This window comes from Hyla sarda, chromosome 4, assembly GCF_029499605.1.
Source record: "Hyla sarda isolate aHylSar1 chromosome 4, aHylSar1.hap1, whole genome shotgun sequence".
Taxonomy (NCBI): domain Eukaryota; kingdom Metazoa; phylum Chordata; class Amphibia; order Anura; family Hylidae; genus Hyla; species Hyla sarda.
The window spans coordinates 156493034-156515684 of record NC_079192.1 but is presented as its reverse complement, the minus strand read 5'-3'; the positions used below and the strand labels follow the sequence as shown (position 1 = coordinate 156515684).

Genomic DNA, 22651 nt, shown 5'->3' with positions numbered 1-22651 from the left:
GGGCAAAATACCTTTCATTTTGACATAAATGAGAACAAAATAGTTGACATATTGGATGCATATGTATTCACCCCTTAGTATTGACTAAAAGGGGTACTCCGGAGGAAACCATTTTTTTAAATTTAATTTAATTTTTTTTTAAATCAACTGGTGCCAGAAAGTTAAACAGCTTTATGGACACATAAAGAGCAATATAAATGTAATTTATTAATAATATGTGTAAACAGTGATCCCAATGACCTACAGGGTCCTTGTAAAGTCACGGTAATCACTGGATGAGATAAAATAATATTCACTAGATAAAAATAATAATATAAGTAATATATATATTAATCATACGAAATTAAAAAGTCTGTTGAAACCACCATATAGCTTCTAGAAGTATTGCACATATGTATAAAAATAATTAGTGGGTTAATAGAGCCATCCAAAAGCTGTAAAATAGTTGCATAGACTCCACTGGTAGATTAATATCACTGAATGACAGTCAGACTGTTGTATCCTGTGGCAACAAGAGGATGAATTTGCTGGCAATGCTGCTGAGGAAGATACTGAGAAAGTATTGAAACGCGTCCAGCTACCCTTATTTGATCGCTGAAACCACCATCATCCATATTCTATTAAGCATAGACTCTGTTACTTACCGTACACATCGCTAGTCCCGTGCGTGCGCTCATTAGCCACGAGGACGCGACCGGCATCTTTAGTTGAAGCGCTGGAGCAACCTTGCCCAGAACCCACCGATACCTGGCGCTGCCAACCTAGGAGACCGCTGTGTCTTCGGTGACGCACTCTCCTGTCGTGAGAGACACCTGTATCTCAGACACATCACCGGAGCTCACAAGGGACCGCAGGAGAGATCGCAGTATCTCACAAAGATTACAGTTCCTGCATTATACAGACTGATGCCCGAATGGTGAACGTGTATTATCCTGTACTATGGAGCGGTGAGCATACAAGTATCTCCTGCTGCCTTCTTCTATTATAAACTGCTGCTTTCAACTAACTGCTAATAATGATACAATTCTTATTTATGCAGGCTACATCTTTCATTATTGTTACAAAGTGACAGTCATTCTCATTTTGAGCTAACAAGCATAACATATTTTCATTTTATCCTATAGACTGTTGCCAGCAAATTCATCCTCTTGTTGCCACAGGATACAACAGTCTGACTGTCATCCAGTGATATTAATCTACCAGTGGAGTCTATGCAATTATTTTACAGCTTTTGAACATTTTGGATGGCTCTATTAACCCACTAATTATTTTTATACATATGTGCAATACTACTAGAAGCTATATGGTGGTTTCAACAGACTTTTTAAATTCGTATGATTAATATATATATTACTTATATTATTATTTTTATCTAGTGAATATTATTTTATCACATCCAGTGATTACCGTGACTTTACAAGGGCCCTGTAGGTCATTGGGATCACTGTTTACACATATTATTAATAAATTACATTTATATTACTCTATATGTGTCCATAAATCCTTGACCTTGAGCCCCAATATTTGTTCCTTTTTATTTCACATTCATCTGATACACCGTGGGTATAGGTGTATCTTTTGGGCAGCCCAGGTCTATTTTGGTCGCGATTTGAACAAGAGCCACTCCACATTTTTCTCTACCCCAGATTTGTAAATAACTTCTATTAAAAAATCTTAATCCTTCCAGTACTTATTAGCTGCTGAACACTACAGAGGATTTTTTTTTCTTTTTGGAACACAGTGCTCTTGGCTGACATCACGAGCACAGTGCTCTCTGCTGACATCTCTGTCCATTTTAGGAACTGTCCAGAGCAGGAGAGGTTTGCTATGGGGATTTTCTTCTACTCTGGACAGTTCTTAAAATGGACAGAGATGTCAGCAGATAGCACTATGCTCGTGATGTCAGCAGAGAGCTCTGTGTTCCAAAAATAAAATTTCCTCTGTAGTATTCAGCAGCTAATAAGTACTGGAAGGATTAAGATTTTTTAATAGAAGTAATTTACAAATCTGTTTAACTTTCTGGCACCAGTTGATAAAAAAAAAAAAAAAAAAAGTTTCCACTCGAGTACCCCTTTAAGTCAATACTCGGTAAAACCACCTTTTACAGCTTTTAAAGTCCTAGGGGTATGTCTCTATTAGCTGTTTGCACAGCTAGAGATGTGGCAGTGTTGGGTTTATGCCAAAAAGTTAAAGTTTGGTCTTATCTGACCAGAGCGCTTTCCTTCACATGTTTGCTATGTCTTCTGCATGCCTTGTAGTAAACTCCAAACAGGATTTCTTGTTGCTCAATTTTTACAGCTATCTTCATGCTACCCTTTCAAAAGCTAGATTTATGGAGTACACGACTAATAATTACCCTAAGTTATCATGGGCCTCTTGGTTGCTTCTCTGGTTTTCTCCTTGTTAGTTTAGGTGGATGGCCTTGTCTTGGTAGGTGTGTAGTTGTTTTCTTTTGATTAATCTCATGATACTCGGTGAGATGTTCAGAGTTTGTAATATTTTGTTATAATCTAACCCTACTTTGTATTTCTCCACAACTTAATTCCTCACCTGTTTGGTGAGCTCCTTGGTCTTCATGCTGCTCTCTAACAAACTTTGAGGCCTTCACAGAACAGGTGTATTTGTACTGAGATTAAATTATGGATAGGTGGATTCTATTTACCAGTTATGTGACCTTGCAAAGGTGACTTGGTCGCACTAGATCTTTGTTACAGAAAAGGCGATGAATATATGTGCACTCAACACTTTTCATATTTTTACTTGTAACTAATTTTAAAGGGGTTATCCAGGAATAGAAAAACACAGCTACTTTCTTTCAAAAACATCTCCATGTCTGTCTCCAGGTTGAGTGTGGTTTTAAAGCTTGGCTCCATTCACTTCAATGGAACTGAGCTGCAGAACCACACCCAACCTGGAGACAGACAGGGAGCGGTTTTTGAAAGAAAGTAAAGAAAATAGCTGTGCTTTTCTATTTCTGGATAACCCCTTTAAACCAAATAATGGACTATTTTGTTACATAAAATCGCAATGAAATAGAATTAGCAAGAATAATTGGCAAAATGTAACTAAGTCCCAAGGGATGAATACTTTTCCAAGACACTGGCCCAGATTTATCAAACTTTGTAAGAGAACAACCGGAGTGATTTTTCCACAGTAACTAATTCCATGAACAACGCGTTTGAAATATGCATTGGGTTCAAAACACATCATGCAATACCCTCACTGGGCTATTTGTCTGGCAATTTTTAAAATATTGGTAAAAATGCAGCGGAACCACAGATTAAAAGCCACATCAAAACATAGCCTTAGCCACATTGCAAAGCCGACACAGTCAATTTCGACAACATTGCAGAGCCCACAAAATCTATTTAGGTTCTAAAGGGAATTTAACAATGCTGTACGATCAAGGTCAGATGGGAAATTGTTACTCAAAAATGTGTGACTTTTTAATGTATTAATAGGCTCTTCATGAATACTCTGTACAGCGAATCACTTTTAATTACCATTTATGCAAAAAAAAATTTTTCTTAAAGACTCATGTTTTGGACAGATATATTCCAGTCATGAACATACCTAAAAATGTAGACAACCCGCAGCATATGATAGTACTAGCAGTGATTTTTATAAATCTCATCCACATGCTGCAGAAACGTGCACAGTAATTGAATAGCTGTGCAGGTTATACAGCCTACCTGTCATTTCAGGTGACTTTTTCAGGATAAGCTGTCCATTCTTTTGGCAGGATTTGCCAGACTGCATTGCTGTCAATAAGTTAGTTCTGCTGGTGCCTTCTTCCCATGGATTCTCTGCCCAGATTCCGTAGTGTGAATAGGCCCTAATTTCAAGTTCTCCCACAGCTGGTTGGCAGAGCTCCCTTCTCCTCCTTCCATAGACTTGTATTGCTTGTCTTTCAGACACAAGACAAAGCTGAGCTGATTTTCAGACAGAGTAGTATTTGAGCAGAAGGAGGGAGGGGAGGAGTTTGATAAAAGAAGAAAACATTTTTGTCTAAAAAGATATATCACAAAGTTTCATATATTCATCTGTACTATTGATCTTTGCAAAGTTTGTTTAAATGACAGTGCCTATTTAAACCTGCAGTATGCCAGCCAAAAATCTGTATATTCAATGTGGATGTCCCGATAAATCCACAATGGAAAGTGATGTTGCTGTAGATTCTATGGATCCATATTGTGTGGATATACCACACTGTACCCCTTACCAATGTTTGTGCCCCATTTAGTGGATCACTGTAGTATGGTAACAAAACCAGTTTGATGCATTGAAACACTTATTAATACACTTATGAATAATGAAGAATTGGTCAGTCACATGCTAGATTGTGTTGTTAATGGAAATAAAATGTCTTCTTTTTTCTTTTAGGAAGAAGAAAGACGTACTGCATCTGTTCTGGCAAGAAAAGAGGAAGAGAGGAAGCGTGAAAGCCATAAACAGGCCTTATTAAAGGTAATATCTGTCAAGCAAGAATTTCAAGGCAAATTTCATTCATCAGGTTTCAATAGTTTCAGCTTATCTGGAAACCATTAGGATAAACTTGTCTATAGTTGCACAATAGTTTTCTCTGCTGCTGGCATTTTGCCCTTGTGCATGATAGCGACAGCTATACAGAGTCTTGCTTATAAAATCTGGTCAAAACTGTTTGGTTTTCCCATAGCATCCAATCACAGCTCAGCTTTTATTTTGCCAGAGCTGGTTAAGATATTACACTGAGCTTTAATTGGTTGTTATAGGCAAAACCACACAGATTGATAAGTCTGGGTCAGAGTTGTTGACTGTAACAACCAGTCAGTTTTCAGCTGTAGTCTTCCATCCATTTCTCTGGCTGCCTTAAACAACCCCTCCATTCTGAGGTGAAGGAGGGGGTGAGAATTGATCAAGCCTTCTGCAAGAAACTGGACCAGTTGCCCTTTAAGTACTCTTTAACCCCTTAAGGACTCAGGGTTTTTCCGTTTTTGCACTTTCGTTTTTTCCTCCTTACCTTTTAAAAATCATAACCCTTTCAATTTTCCACCTAAAAATCCATATTATGGCTTATTTTTTGCGTTGCCAATTCTACTTTGCAGTGACATCAGTCATTTTACCCAAAAATGCATGGCGAAACGGAAAAAAAATTCATTATGCGACAAAATCGGAAAAAAAACGCGCTTTTGTAACTTTTGGGGGCTTCCGTTTCTACGCAGTGCATATTTCGGCAAAAATTACACCTTATCATTATTCTGTAGGTCCATACGGTTAAAATGATACCCTACTTATATAGGTTTGATTTTGTCGCACTTCTGGAAAAAATCATAACTACATGCAGGAAAATGTATACGTTTAAAAATGTCATCTTCTGACCCCTATAACGTTTTTATTTTTCCATGTACAGGGCGGTATGAGGACTCATTTTTTGCGCCGTGATCTGAAGTTTTTATCGGTATGATTTTTGTTTTGATCTGACTTTTTGATCACTTTTTATTCATTTTTTTTAATGGTATAAAAAGTGACCAAAATACGCTTTTTTGGACTTTGGAATTTTTTTGCGTGTATGCCATTGACCGTGCGGTTTAATTAATGATATATTTTTATAGTTCGGACATTTACGCACGCGGCGATACCACATATGTTTATTTTTATTTTTTTTACACTGTTTTATTTTTTTTATGGGAAAAGGGGGGTGATTCAAACTTTTATTAGGGAAGGGGTTAAATGACCTTTATTAACACTTTTTTTTTTACATTTTTTTTGCAGTGTTATAGGTCCCATAGGGACCTATAACACTGCACACACTGATCTTCTACACAGATCACAGGCGTGTATTAACACGCCTGTGATCAGTGTTATCGGCGCTTGACTGCTCCTGCCTGGATCTCAGGCACGGAGCAGTCATTCGTCGATCGGACACCGAGGAGGCAGGTAAGGGCCCTCCCGGTGTCCGGTCAGCTGTTCGGGACGCCGCGATTTCACCGCGGCGGTCCCGAACAGCCCGACTGAGCAGCCAGGTCACTTTCAGTTTCACTTTAGAAGCGGCGGTCAGCTTTGACAGCCGCTTCTAAAGGGTTAATACCGCTCATCACCGCGATCGGCGATGTGTGGTATTAGCCGCGGGTCCCGGCTGTTGATGAGCACCGGGACCGATGCGATATGATGCAGTATCGCGGCGCGATCCCGCTTCATATCGCGGGAGCCGGCGCAGGACGTAAATATACGTCCTGCGTCGTTAAGGGGTTAAGAAGCAATCTAAGTGGTTGGTATAGGCAATTTAAAAGCAGAAAATAGTGAAAATAACCACACTTAAAAAAAATAAAATAAACAAAAAGCTTGTTTAAAAATATAAAGAAAAATAGGTTTTAATGTTTTCAAGCAGACTCAACACTTTTTTTTCAATAGTTTGGAATATACCTTAAAGGGGTACTACCGTGCTGACAATTTATCCCCTATCTAAAGGATAGGGGATAAGTTGCCTGATCGCGTGGGGTCCCGCTGCAGGGGACCCCCGCAATCTCGCACACAGCACCCCACTCTCATCAGGCCCCGGAGCGAACATCCGCTCCAGGTCTGATGACGGGGCCGGTGATCGTGACATCACAGCTTCGCCCCCGTGTGACATCATGCTCCGCCCCTCAATGCAAGTCTATGGCAGGGGGCGAGACAGCTGTCTCGCCCCCTGCCATAGACTTACATTGAGGGTCGGAGCGTGACGTCACATGGGAGCGGAGCCATGATGTCACGATACTCCGGCCCCATGATCGGCAGTCATCAGACCATGCTCGCTCCGGGGCCTGATGAGAGTGGGGTGCTGCGTGCAAGATTGCGGGGGTTCCCAGCGGCGGGACCCCGCGCGATCAGGCAACTTATCCCCTATCCTTTAGATAGGGGATAAGTTGTCAGCACGGTAGTACCCCTTTAAAGGAGTTGGATGTTTCAATATAAATGCTTTTTATCAGGTTACTGTTAAATAAATGTACAAATGATATGTTTATTGGTGTAAACATACTTATTCATATTCAGTTAGAGCATTCTGTGCTGCTGTTCACCACCTTAAATAGTACTAGTACGGAGAGTGGGATATGAAAAGAGGACACAATACAAATGAAATAAATGTATACAATGAAACTGCACTAAATGAATTTAACCTGGAGAATAAAATGTGTACACAGTCCTGGTATTTGGCATGTATAGATATACATTTGAAATGTATAATAAATTAAACATGAAGATACATAGAAATCCTAAAAGGAACACGTCATGTTGAACAAGAGTGTTTAATCTGTCCTTATGTCATAGAGCAGGAGATGCTGAGCACACTCATATATAATGTCATAAGATTTAGCATGAATTGTGTTTTATTCATGTGGATCTCTCCTTATTCTGGGCATAAGAATGCAGTGGGCTGTCGTACTCGTGACTGACAGCTGTCTCTGTATTTATGCTCATGCAAGGAGGAGTCAGTTATTAAGTGAGACCACCCACTGGACTCTTAAATTCGCAATAAGCAGAGATTTCTAGCAATAAGTTACAAGTTACTCTGAATCTTTTTTTTCACAAAACTATATATCACTCTGCTCAGTTCCTCCTGTTCAATAACATGATTTTGTAGATTAAACTGCCTTTTCATCTGACAGGCTCCCTTTAAATCCATCAAGACTACCTCATGCACTGGACATTGTTTGCTTTCTTGGATAAAAATAAAGTCCCTAAGCAAATAAGGTGATGCGTTTAGACTATTACATTGTTATATCAACACTTTACATACATTCCTACTGAATAGTTTTGACTTTTAAAGGGGTACTCCGGTGGAAAACTTTTTTTTTTTTTTTTTTTAATCAACTGGTGCCAGAAAGTTAAACAGATTTGTAAATTTCTTCTATTAAAAAATCTTAATCCTTCCCGTACTTATTAACTGCAGAATACTACAGAGAAAAGTATTTTCTTTTTGGAACACAGTGCTCTCTGCTGACATCACGACCACAGTGCTCTCTGCTGACATGTCTGTCCATTTTAAGAACTGTCCAGAGTAGGAGAAAATCCCCATAGCAAACAAATGCTGCTCTGGACAGTTCCTAAAATGGACAGAGATGTCAGCAGAGAGCACTGTGCTCGTGATTTCAGCAGAGAGCACTGTGTTCCAAAAAGAAAATAATTTCCTCTGTGGTATTCAGCAGCTAATAAGTACTGAAAGGATTAAGATTTTTTAATAGAAGTCATTTACAAATCTGTTTAACTTTCTGGCACCAGTTGAATAAAAATAAATAAAAAAAAATGTTTTCCACTGGAGTACCCTTTTAACCAGTAGCCAAGAATAATTTTCCTTGGAGGATCACATATGTAGCATGAAGTCTGGTCCTGGTCTTTTGGATCCACCAATATACGGATCTAAGCCTTGAGCATTATGAAGGAGATTCTGAATGAACCTTACTGTATATTTATCAACTGTTTAAACAATTAATAATTTATTCAACATTTCCACCAAGTATGTTAGGGCATACAGCACAAATCTTTGCAAAAGTGGAGCTATGTCTACATTTGGAAGACGTCTGCTAAAGTATTTCAGTGATGAAGCCATCTAACTTAAAAGTAAGACTTAAGGGCAAGCAACTGGGATGTTTTAGTAATGGAAGAGCACAAGTGTTGGAAAGACCGGCTGTTTGGCTCTCCTCTCCTACAAGGTGTCGTAGAATGAATTATTCCCAAAATTAAATGACCTTTAGGATCCTGAGTCACTGTTAGGGTTTGCATTTTATAATACATCGCCCTCCTTGAAATGAAATTCCTGTATTGCCTGAAAGCATTTCAGATTTATCAGGAAAATGTGGGTGTAAAATGTGTTTTGATGGGAGCTGAGCTGTTAATGTTCGTAAAGTGAATATAAATAGATATGATAGCACTTATACTGAGGACCTTCGCTCATGCTACTTGTGATGAATACTTGGTGAATGATCAGGCTTGGCTTTAGTCTTTCCCTCTTGTGCTTATCCTCACTTTCACAAACCGTCAGAATTCATTTTCCGCAGGCATAAAATCGTTAAACTGTTGCAGTGATCTACTGCTCACACACTAAAAACCCAGCCATATTGCTAACATGAAAAGTAATTCTGTTACTAGGTAATGCTATATGGCTATATTACTCTTTTTTGTTCAATTTCCTTGTGCTGCACATGAGGAATTGTTACGGATGCAGTTGTGTTGTGCAGTTTTGAAAGTGTGGATCATATTATAGTAAGAAAAGAATAGATTCTGCTTTTACTTCTACTCTTTTTTTGAATCCACTTCTGGTTTGAAGTGTATTCAGTTTTTTTTTTCTTAAAAAGTAGCATCTATTTTTATGTAATTTATTATGATTCACATGTGGTTTCAGCTTCAAACCTGCACTGTTTTAGAGCACCCAACGAGTGTTCTTAAATAGTGCAGTTTTATTTTTTGCAGTTTTGAATCCAAAACCAGGTTTAGATCATAGTGAATTGTAAAAAAATAAAAATAAAGAACAGTGCCATTTCTACTACTTTTTTTTTCTTTGTTTTATTTTAAATCCATTCCACACTAGAAGTGGATTCAAATAATAGTAGAAGTAGTTTCTGTTCTTTGTAATACCTAATTGGTTATGATCCACACCTACATTGCAGCTATATTATACAATACTGAGACTGGAAGAAGTGCCAAAAGCAAGAAGCAGACAGTCGTCTCATTACACCCCTATTGTGTTCTATGTCTGTCGTGACCTGTAGGTGTTTGGAATAAAGTACACATCAAGCAGAGCGTAACATTGATTTAATATTAAAGGGGTTATCCACCATAAGCCAATTTTAGTACTTACCTGCAAGACAGTAATGGACATGCTTAGGAAGGATCCGTGCTCGTCTTGGGATCAATGGCTGTGTTGTAAGATTACCATTATGCTGTGGCTATCTTTTTGTGAAATGTCGATTTTCCTTTTGGAGTTCCCTATCCTCCAACTAAAAGTCCCATGATACCTTGTTTGTAAGTGTGAGGTCACTTTTCTCTCTTCCACACATCAGCCACCCCACCCCACACCTAAGCTCCCTTCCATGCAGTAGACCAGTGTTTTCTAACCATGGAGCCTCCAGCTGTTGCAAAACAATAATTCCTTGCAGAATGAGTCGTCCCCCCCTCCCCCCCCCCCCCCCAGCGGTCGCTCCACCCATTAAAGCAGACAGGCTCCCTTTCATCACCTGACTAGTGATTTCACTGTAGGTACTGTGTTCTTTTCTTTGTAGGCCTCATTCCTTTTTTGGTAAACAGTAGAATGGTGTGCTTTACCAAAAAGCTCTATCTTGGTCTCATCTGTCCACAAGACAATCACATGCTTGAAACAATCTTATTTTACCACAATTTTGAACAAGTGCCAATCATTTTGTCCAGCCCATTTTTGGAGTTTGGTGTGACATTATGTCCAATTAGCTTTTTTCCCCTCCCTTTTTTGGTTTAGTTCCAATACACACAAAGGGAATAACATGTATATAGCAAAACATGTGTTACTGCAATCCTTTTCTGTGAGAAATATTTCATTATCTAGAAAAAATGTCAGGGATACCAACATTTACGGCCATGACTGTAGTCCTACAATGTTTAAAACCTAGTTTGTGTACTCAGATTACATGGAAACCTATGGGAGGCATATGGAGATAATAGCAGAAGATCTCCAGTGTTACATATGTTGTCAACTGGTATTGCAATATATAAAAATTGATAATGGCTGTAGTGAAAACCATGGAAGTCCAGTATATTCTTTCATGTAGTCCTTTTTTCTGCCCTTGTATGGCATGTATAATAAGTATGTGCTGTGGTTTTACTGCTAGAATATTGAAAGCAAGAGATTGAAAGCCTATATAACTTGACACATAGCATTCTACTTTATGCATGAAATGATATGTTACTGTATACTGTAGGTAGGATAATGTGATCTAATTTTGCCTGAAATTTGATTTTTGTTTTCCACCAAGATAATGAAAACCGAGAACTGATGGCTTAATTCATTGTCTAAAATGTTCAAGCAATTCAAGCCGTTTCCATATATCTTTATCACATAATCCTTGGCTCTCACTGACAGTGAGGTCTCAGGGAGCTGTGAATAGCACATTGTGCGGACCTCATATTCTTACATTGGAATCTTCTACTCTTTCAGATTAAACATTTAATTTACTACTGACTACATTTAATTCATTTAATTGCTGTGTGCAGTCCACTGAAGTCTGCTCGACCATAGCCAGTTGGCAGCGCCTAGCCTCCCCTACTGTACAGCATTTCTAATTTGAAATTTCTTATGTTCCAAACTCCTGTCATTTGCCAGCTAGACACTGGCAAAGACGCAGCATTTTAATACCCTGTTAATATGGATATAAATAACTCTGAGACACCTTAAGGCATAGCATGCATTTCATTTTACTTTCCAGTCGCTCCTTATGATTGTGCGGAGGAGGACGGCTTGGTTATAATGTACTAGGGAAAATAAGTAAAGGTGGTAGAAAGAATATGTGACTTATGAGACAGTTATCCATTCCTTCCATTTGAGTAAATATTGATAGTTTAGGTTACCATGCAGCTACATTGCACACCTTGTTTAGTGGCCCATAAATCAAGTATCAGGGACAGGGATGGTTCATTATATCAATGTAGTTTACCTTAAATGATAAATGGACCTTACAGTATAACAAGGCAAGAATGCTTGTAATATTTCCGTGTGTTTCCAATCCACTTATAAATAATTCCTCTACTATTTTTACTGTTCTGTTTGGATACTAGGTTTTTCTAATGAGCCTGTGGTGCTCCAGGCCACCGCTGGTAAACATGCCCTTGCATTGTGATTTTGAACCCTACATACTTATGCCAGACTGATGAATGAGTTACTGGCACTGAAGATAAATAAAGAAAATCACCATAAAACGATTTATGCTGTCAGTTCTCCCAAAGCATACTTCTAACCCACAGTCAAAACTTCACTGTGCAACAGTATTAATAGCTAAAAAAAAAAAATTTCTAGGATGAAACTGAGGGAATATTGTGTCTGCTTGAGGAGATCGCTAAATTGGCACATGGAGTCATACAAACTATGTAGGGCTTCATGGGATAAACTTTGCGTACTTTTTCTCCATGGCTTATAAGATCCCATGCACAAAATTTAGCGGTTTTCTTAGTGAGGCTAACTATTCACTCAGTCCGCTTTGAAATCCACTTACCTAGCTAGCCAGCACCCTGCTCTGTAAGAACTCAGTTGTCATAGCAACATTACATATACAAAACAATCAATGTGCATAGATACTGATCTGTGTCATAAAAACCTGTGTAAATACATAAGATTAGGAAGGTACCTTCACTTTCAGCCATTTAACCATCGTGGTCGCTTCGTCTGCCAGCCGATCGCAACCATCGCTGCCACATTCAGTTAATGTAGATGTTTGTAAACAAAGCATCTGCGCATGCGTCAGAGGATTATCACGCCCATGACCACGTCATATCCGCCTCCGATCGCTCAACACATTGCGAGCCAATCAGGTGCGGGGCTGGCCTAACCCGTGCACGTCACTGTCTACCCACTGCGGCTGCGCCAGTGGGCCCGGCGACCGCGTCATCATGTATGACGTATTGCGGTCAAACCTGTCGGTCCGCGCATGCGCAGTGGGTATCGGGTCCATACCCTTGGCTTATCAATAGTATATCTATGGGCAAAAAGTATTATAATCAAAAAAGGTTTGCAGAAATTACTTTATTCTTGTATACCAGATATCAAAACAAATATTAAACTGTAATAGTGATACTGTAATGCAGGATGGTTGCGGGGATGGCGTTCTACGATCGTGGCTGCGGTGAAGGTCCTTTTACAAAAACAAGTGATGTGATCCCAATATATCTAAAATATATATATATATATATTTATAAAATATATTTTTAAGTAATTAATGTAAGTTCATAGGAAACAGATTTGCTGTATATCAATAAGCAACATCTGTTAATACATACGTTTTTATCCTCATCAAGACTATATCACAGAAATATTCAATGTGAATGTCAAGCTGTTTACCATAAAAAAGTGATGTAGACAGGTGAAGATTTTATCTTCTCTATTATTACTATTATTATTATTGATAATATTTTTATTACTTTATTTTTACAGGAAAAAAAAAGAATTGCAATTCAGAATGCTGCAAAACAGTGGGATATTCAGCAAAACAGAGTCCTGCCCGACACAATTTCAGACCAGGAAGGGGGAGGTTCTGTAAGCCCTTCTCATAAATCATGCCAGTTGAATGGATCTACTTCTTATGAATTTAATGAAGACAAGAGGTAATGTGAAATGTGAATCTAAGGATGGCACTGTTGAACACTGTATGGATGCTAAATAATCAACGGAAGATAAGTAAAATACCATTAAAGGGGTACTCTGCTGCTCAGCGATTGGAACAAAATGTTCCAAATGCTTAGAGTCAGGAATTAGGTGCTGGAAGCTCATGCTGTCATAGCCCCGCCCCCTCATGATGTCACGTCCCACCCTCTCAATACACCCTCTCAATACACGAATACCAACATTTTTGTGCTGCACGATATGAATTTTAACCCATAACGCAATACCGGTTGGGCCCCTCCCCCTCGGGAATGAATGAATTAGCCCAGCGCTGCGCTGTCCCCACATCGGGCAACTAATCACATGTCACCCGCGAGCGCTGTTTCCCCCACCCCCAATTAATTATCAGCCCAGCGCTGTCCCCATCGGGGTAAATACTCACAAGTCACCCACATGCGCTGCCCTCCTCTTCCTCATGTTTGTTGCGGCCGCCGGCGCTGACATTCTATACCAGTGGTCTTCAACCTGCGGACCTCCAGATGTTGCAAAACTACAACTCTCAGCATGCAGAGGTCGGCAGGTTGAAGACCACTGCTCTATACTGTGTGGTATCCCTATGCCCGGGCTGCAAAAAATAAACAAAATAAACTTTATCTTACCTCCCGTTGGTCAGGTACTGGCCTCATCTGCTTCCTAGTGAATGGAACGTCGGACAGCCGTCAGCGATGATCCTCCTTGGCCGGTGATAGGCTGAGCCCACTGTCCTGTAAGAAGCTGCCCAGAGCTCCTTACATGACAGTGGGCTCAGCCTATCAGCGGCCGAGGCGGAACATCGCTGCGGCCGGTGATAGGCTGACGGCTGTCCGATGTTTCCGTCCCCAGCGTAAGGCCAACGTCAGAACATGGCGTTAGTTTATTTTGTTTACCTTGTGTCAGCGCCGGCGGCCGCAACAAACGGCACAAGGAGGGTAGCGCTAGGGGGTGACATGTGAGTATTTACCCCAATGGGGCAGCGCTGGGCTGATAATTAATTGGAGGGGGGGAGGGGGGCAGAACAGCACAGCGCTGGGCTGATAATTAATTTGGGGGGGGTAGGGAGGAGGAAATACCGCTATATACCGTGGAACCGACGAAAGTTACAAAAATACCATGATACCGTGATACACACAGCCCTAGTTTATGTATTCAGCAAGTTTAAATATTCATTTTATTTTTCTTGTGATCATTAAATACAGCATAAAATCTGCAGCATAAAATCCTCAATGAAATCCTCAGTATCAAATCTAAAGTATTGTTAGCAGATTTAATTCAGAGAAACTTGAAAATGTGAAGGACCTTTATTACATAAAGGACCTTTATCACCTATCCACAGGTGGTTCACACATTATCCCTGCCACTCATTCAGTGCCTATGAAACTGATGAAAATATTCAAGTGCAGGAAGCACACATAACCACTAGTCCATTCAAACAGGAAGCTTTGTAGTGATTGATGAGGTATTCTTTTGATACAGTGGGGATCAAAAGTTTGGGCACCCCAGGTAAACGTTTGTATTAATGTGCATAAAGGAGCAAAGGAAAGATGGAAAAATCTCCAAAAGGCATCAAATTACAGATTAGACATTCTTATAATATGTCAACAAAAGTTAGATTTTATTTCCATCATTTACACTTTCAAAATAACAGACAAAAAATTGTGTCTTCAAAAATTTGGGCACCCTGCAGAATTTATAGCATGCACTGCCCCCTTTGCAAAGCTGAGACCTGACAGTGTCATGGATTGTTCGGAATCATCATCTGGGAAGACCAGGTGATGTCAATCTCAAAGGTTTTGAATGCCCAGACTCATCTGACCTTGCCCCAACAATCAGCACCATGGGTTCTTCTAAGCAGTTGTCTAGAAATCTGAAACTGAAAATAGTTGACGCTCACAAAGCTGGAGAAGGCTATAAGAAGATAGCAAAACATTTTCAGATGTCAATATCCTCTGTTCGGAATGTAATTAAGAAATGTCAGTCATCAGGAACAGTGGAAGTTAAAGCAAGATCTGGAAGACCAAGAAAAATATCAGACAGAACAATTCGCAGGATTGTGAGAAAAACAATTTAAAACCCACGTTTGACTGCAAAATCCCTCCAGAAAGATCTGGCAGACACTGGAGTTGTGGTACACTATTCCACTATAAAGAGATACTTGTACAAATATGGTCTTCATGGAAGAGTCATCAGAAGAAAACCTCTTCTACGTCCTCACCACAAAAATCAGTGTTTGAACTTTGCAAATGAACATATAGAGAACATATATGCAAGGCTGATGCATTTTGGAAACAAGTTCTGTGGACCGATGAGGTTAAAATTTAACTTTTTGGCCGGAATGAGCAAAGGTACGTTTGGAGAAGAAGGGGAACAGAATTTAATGAAAAGAACTTCTGTCCAACTGTTAAGCATGGGGGTGGATCAATCATGCTTTGGGGTTGTATTGCAGCCAGTGGCACAGGGAACATCTCACGAGTAGAAGGAAAAATGGATTCACTAAAATTTCAGCAAATTTTGGATGCTAACTTGATGCCATCTGTGAAAAAGCTGAAGTTAAAGAGAGGATGACTTCTACAAATGGATAATGATCCTAAACACACCTCGAAATCCACGGGGGATTACATCAAGAGGCGTAAACTGAAGGTTTTGCCATGGCCTTCACAATCTCCTGACCTCAACACAATTGAAAATCTATGGATAGACCTTAAAGGAGTACTCCTATGCTCGTTTTTTTAAGGGCAAACTAAGCCTAAAACAAAGTTATATGACATTGTAAATTACTTACCTTATCCTTATGGCTCTTTTCCGGGTCTTCTCCCGCATTTCTTCTCCGACCGGAAGCTGGCTCCTTTTTCTTCAATCCATGACGCTCGACCGCTGCTTCTTAGGCACCGCCGCCATCTTCGCCCGGTGACTCATCGCTCCCATGAGTCACTGCGGGCTCTTCCGGCCTCCCAGTCCCGAGTCGGCCACTCCCCATCTCAGTAATCTATTCATATATTCGCAGAGCTGAGCTGCGTGCGCACGCAGCGGCGGTCAAAATCTCATTGGAGCTCGGCGACCATGTGAGTAGGTGGGGATAGGGAAATAAGTGGGATAGGAGGGGGCGTGAATATTATAATTTAGGGAGGGGGCCGAGCAGGGGAGCTACAGGGGGAGGGCAGGAGCTGGGCGGAAATCAGGAGCGGGCATGCTGGGAGAAGTAGTTTTTTACAGAGCGTGGAAAGAAGAGAACCCGGAAGTAACGGAAATTTGGGGCAGCAATAACACAATAACAGCTGGGCCATTTTAGATGAAAGAGGGGTTGTTTAAAAGGTACGTTCATTGGCTACATTGTGGCATGTTTTGGTTGGTGCATCGGAGTACTCCTTTAAAAGAGCAGTGCGTGACAGACAGCCCAGAATTCTCAAAGAACTGGAAGACTTTTGTAAGGAAGAATGGGCAAAGATACCTCAAACGAGAATTGAAAGACTCTTGGCTGGCTACAAAAAGCGTTTACAAGCTGTCATACTTGCCAAAGGGGGCAGTACAAGATATTAACTCTGCAGGGTGCCCAAACTTTTGCAGATGCCATTTTTTTTGTTTTCTGTTATTTTGAAAGTGTAAATGATGGAAATAAAATCTAACTTTTGTTGACATATTATAAAAATGTCTAATCTGTAATTTGATGCCTTTTGGAGATTTTTCCATCTCTCCTTGGCTTCTTTATGCACATTAATACTCATTTTTACCTGGAGTGCCCAAACTTTTGATCCCCACTGTATTTGATAAATGTCCTATGTAGGTTAACCCATTTTTAAAATGCCTGCATGGTTTTCTTGAAAGTTGTAATATCACAGATAATGTGTACTAGATTTCTGGAGAGGGGGCATTGCTTCAGGGATTTATTTTTTTCTGTCAAAACTGGATTTGAGAAGTTTGGAATTTTTCCCTTACAGTGTGGCAATTGGTATCAGCCTCATAATGGCTTTTCCCTTCCCATTGATCATCACAAATAGAATATTGGGCTGGACTTGATGGATCTTTGTCATTTTTCATAATAGTAAAATTGGGATTGGTTTAGCATTCCTTAATCTTGATTATATATGAGGATAACCCCAAAGGCTGCTCACCACTATTTGCTGATTCCTGTGATTTGTTGTCCCCACAGGAATGGCCAATTACTGACCACAGCGGTGACCCTCCTCAGTCAGTGACTGACAGGGGCAACATGTCACAGGAACTAGGAGACAGCAGTTAACAGCAGGGACCAGGAGTTGTCATGGCAGATCTAATTTTGATGGCTGTATAAAGATGTATTCCCAAAATGATGGCATCTCTATATATTATTCCATTATTAATGTAGAACAAAGTCCAGCTGACCTCTCCTGTTCCGCTGCATGGACCGGTGCCCGGCTAGGTACCAAGTAGCATGAAGAAAAGGCAGAAGGTCCAGCACTTCAATAAATGGCAGCTTTATTGAAGAAATGACACACAGTAAAAGCGGTAGTCAGACGCGTTTTGAGCGCAGGTGAGGTTTAAATACCTGGACCTTCTGCCTATGATTCCATTATTATCTGATAGATACAGGTCCCACCTCTTGTGAGTTGGATACTGGTGGTCACATCCAGGAGGGGAATTAAAGGAGGGGCGGATATGTTTTAGAGCAACTATCTCTGTTCACATCTGTGAGTTCTAGAAAAAGCTGGACATGGCTGTTTTTCTTCTTCTGTAACTCCTTTAGAAAGGAATGGAAAAAGCTGCACACATTTTCAGTCACAGCTGCATTTGCCCTTGAATTAGATGTCAGCAGACATCTCACCAGGTGCCCGGGGAACCCCTTATGTCCAAACAGTTGTGGGTCCCAGAAGTAGGATTTGCATCTATCAGACATTTGTGGCATATGCCTCAAATGCCCAAAGGGGGAATACCCCTTTAAAGTCTAAGAAGAGGAATAAAGGTAGATGCCCAAAGCATATCAGTCCTGCATATGGAATCAATATTAAGTGCCAAAGCACTTTACCCAAGATTGCAGAATTGTAACTTAATCTCCACCATGGGATATTTTAATGTAAGACATTTAAAATACATGACATCTGGGTTACAATATTGTGATCTGTTTTGTCATTACAGACTGACATACTGAGCACTAAAATCCCCAAAGTTTAAGAAGCCAACATACCACATTTTTCTGGGCTAGTCAAGACCTTTATATAGCTTTTATGTCTCTCCCTCATAAATTATTTACTCTTAAATGCTTGTAATAAAATGTTTGTTCACCTAAAAGCATAGTTCGTAGAAGTTAGTAAATCACACTAGTATTCATACCTGTGGCTGGAGCTGTATTGTTGTGTGTGTGTAAGGGCAGGCACTTCTATTCAGCAAGCACTGTCTAAGATAAGTTGGGGTAAGTTGCGTGTATACACACAAAAAATAATTTTGTATTGTTAAGAATTATATTGAAACATCTTGAATTAGAAAAACAACCCCTTACAGATATGTGGTATAAATATGGTGCTGCCACAAGGAGATGAAAGAAATCAGCTGTAAATGTACAGTGATGTTATGGTGTGTGGTCAGCACACAGCAGGGCTCCTGGGATTGGAGATAGCCATTTAACCTTTTTGATGACATGGCGAATGGTGGTTTCAGTGATCCATTTTCCATTAGGTATTGATTTCCCCTCATACCTCTCGCTCACAGCCTTGTCTCTTCTCTCCCTTATGCCGCCCCCCCCCCCCTGTCTTCAGCTTTAGGTCCCCGCTGGTGCTTCCCCTTACTCCTACCTCAGTTCCAGTCCCCAGGCTGTTGTTATTTTTACCCTGAACTTCTGATACGTATATGGGCTGTCTGCTATTCTTCACGTGTTATTGGTTTCAAGCGAAGGGGTGCCTCTCTGTTCCTGTTATTCCTTGTATCCTGATCCTATCTCCCTGTTCTGTACTGTTCTGATTCTCCTGTCGCCCACCCGGATTGCTGACCTTAACCTGTGCTGCCTGCCTTGACTATCTGCCTGTGTTTGATTACATCGCTGCCTCATCCCTTGGTACCGATTTGACTCTCCTGTGTATGAATTGGACAACTGACTATATTTATCTGCCTGACCTAACCCACTGGTGACAAACATCAGCACCTCTTGGTATGCTGGGCAAGCTGGAAATTACCTGGTTCCCTCTACCAGCAGAAGTCCAGCTTCCGCATCCTGGAGCAGGATAGAGAGTGAAAAGCTAGATTCCACTACCAAGCGTGACCAAAGGCCGAACCAGTTAGTTGACATCGCGAGTCCACACATTGCCTGTTACAAAAGCAGATGTTACCGTATATACTCGAGTATAAGCCGAGTTTTTCAGCACGATTCTTCGTGCTGAAAACACCCCCCTCGGCTTATACTCGAGTGAACTCTCCGCCCTCAGTGGTCTTCAACCTGCGGACCTCCAGATGTTTCAAAACTACAACTCCCAGCAAGCCTGGACAGCCATCGGCTGTCTGGGCATGCTGGGAGTTGTAGTTTTGAAACATCTGGAGGGCCGCAGGTTGAAGACCACTGCCGGGCCTTCGTCATCATCCAGACCCCCCCCCCCCCCCCCCGCTTTAGTTTTGTACTGGCCTCCGCTCGGCGGGAAGTTAAGGTGAGCAGGTCCGGGCCATCTGTGCTGCAGGGACCGTCCAGTGGGGAGGGATAGTCGTTTCGGGCTGTTCATCTTCACCGGGGGGGCCTCTTCTCCGCGCTTCGGGCCCGACCCCAGAATAGTGACTTTGCCTTGACGACGACGCACAGGGACATTCATGAGCAACATCCCTGTGCGTCGTCGTCAAGGCAACGTCTCTATTCCGGGCCCGAAGCACGGAGAAGAAGCCCCCCCCAGTGAAGATGGACAGCCCGGAACAACTATCCCTCCCAACCGGACGGTCCCTGCAGCACAGATGGCCCGGACCAGCTCACCCTAACGTCCCTCCGAGTGGAGGTGAGTACAAAACTAAAGGCGGGGGGGGGGGGGGGGGTCTGGATGATGTCGAAGGCCGCAGTGGTCTTCAACCTGCGGACCTCCAGATGTTTCAAAACTACAACTCCCAGCATGCCCGGACAGCCATCAGCATGCTGGGAGCTGTAGTTTTGAAACATCTGGAGGTCCGCAGGTTGAAGACCACTGTAAATCAGACATTGACAAGCGGCGGTGATGATGAAGGGGGGGGGCTGATGACAGGCGGTGATGATGAAGGGGGGGTGGGATGATGACAAGGGGATGATGACAGGCAGTGATGATGAAGGGGGGGTGTGGGATGATGACAGGGTAATGATGACAGGCGGTGATGATGAAAGGGGTGTGTGGGATGATGACAAGGGGATGATGACAGGCGGTGATGATGAAGGGGGGATGATGAAGGGGGGATGATGACAGGGTAATAATGAAGGGGGGATGATGACAGGCGGTGATGATGAAGGGGGATGATGATAGGGTGATGATAATGAGGGTGTTAATGACGGGGGTCTGGATGATGACAGGGGGGATGATGTATTTCCCACCCTAGGCTTATAGTCGAGTCAATAACTTTTCCTGGGTTTTGGGGTGAAATATGGGGCCTCGGCTTATATTCGGGTCGGCTTATACTCAAGTATATACGGTATTTATGCCCCAAAACAACACTTAACATTTTAAAACCTAAATCATTTTTCTTACTTCCTCAGTAATAGTTAATGAAAGTTGATGATTAAAAAAGTTATATGTACCTTGTGTTATTAGAAGAATACAACTCAAAAAGCTTTATGACTACATTAGTGAAAAGCTTAAAAAAAAGCAAAAACCCTATGGCTTTCAAATGCTTTGTCGTTAAAGTACAACTGTAGTGGAACACTTTTATATATTCCAGTGCCCGGGCCTCAAAAATAAACAAAATAAACTTATACATACCTTCCTACGAGCCCCCGTTGGTCCGGCACAGGCCTCACAGTCCGGCAGTGCTGACCTCATTCCACTTCCTGGGGACGGGGACACCGCAGAGCCGTCGGCGTATCACCGGCCGCAGCGATGTCCCACCCCGGCCTGTGGTAGGCTGAGCCCACTGTCATGTAAGAAGACAGCCAGAGCTCCTTACATGACAGTGGGCTCAGCCTATCACAGGCTGGGGCGGGACATTGCTGCGGCCGGTGATACGCAGACGGCTCTGCGGCGTCCAGGAAGTGGAATGAGGTCAGCACTGCCGGACAGTGAGGCCTGTGCCGGACCAACGGGGGCTTGTAGGAAGGTATGTATACGTTTATTTTTGAGGCCCGGGCACCACGGGAATATATGAAAGTGTTCCACTACAGTTGTCCTTTAAGTACGGTATATAAAACACAATTCACAGTATTAAACAAGAAAAATGTAAAAAATCTGAAGAAATATACAGGCTCTTTAATCAGGAAAATCTCCAGAGGTTTATTAATGCCATATAAACCTAGTATAATCTAAGTGGCATCTCTTGAATGAGCCTCAGATGGAGTTTAGAAACGTTTTACACAACCCTGAGTGTTGTACACAGCAGATTGTGCAAGTTAAAATGCCAACAAATCTATAAACATTTAGAAACAAATAGGATCCTGTTTGTGATGTAATTTGTAGGGTTTTATAAGCAATATTTTCCAGTGCAGTTCAGTCTAGTACACTGGTGTCTTTACTCACTATAGTTTACTTGTTCCCCCTCCCAAAATTCCTTTCTATATGTTTCAGTCAGTTTACTTCTATATTTCCAGGACAAAATATTACAGCTGGAAGTAATTGTCCTTTTTATTTGTGTAATTATTTTAATATGAGCAGGCTGTATTGTTTTTATGTGTACTAAATTGTAATAAATAATATTGACAAACGTCACCCAGATCATGGTAGAGTAATGGAATGAATAAGTCCTCACATATAGTGTGTGTCTATAAAACAGCTTAGTAGGTACTCTGTAGACCTTCTAGTTTATATAACCAAAATACCCAGCAAATGCCAGCTCTGTGTTTCATATTGTCATATGAATTAGAGGCTCATAAAAATCCTAAAACCGACGCTCACCAACTCTGCAAATCAAAAACTGAAAAAATGGTGCTTAGTCTGTCAGTGGGCTATAGGTTTACTGTAGTTGTGTGGGTACATACACTGCTCAAAAAAAATAAAGGGAACACTTAAACAATACAATGTAACTCCAAGTCAATCACACTTCTGTGAAATCACACTGTCCACTCAGGAAGCAACACTGATTGACAATCAATTTCACATGCTGTTGTGCAAATGGAACAGACAACAGGTGGAAATTATAGGGAATTAGCAAGACACCCCCAATAAAGGAGTGGTTCTGCAGGTGGTGACCACAGACCACTTC

General features: G+C 41.2%; 1 protein-coding gene across 2 annotated transcripts in view; it reads left to right on the top strand.

Annotated features, from left to right (window-relative positions):
- LRRC49 (leucine rich repeat containing 49) overlaps positions 1-22651 on the top strand; it is a 188266-nt gene that overhangs the window by 132426 nt on the left and 33189 nt on the right. For both annotated transcript variants that reach the window (XR_008892515.1, XM_056572477.1), the window contains exons 11-12: positions 4384-4467; positions 13130-13299. Coding sequence is in view for 1 of the 2 variants with exons in the window: in XM_056572477.1 (XP_056428452.1) it covers positions 4384-4467; positions 13130-13299 (254 nt within the window). In the remaining variant the exon portion in view is untranslated. The remainder of the gene's footprint in view (positions 1-4383; positions 4468-13129; positions 13300-22651) is intronic.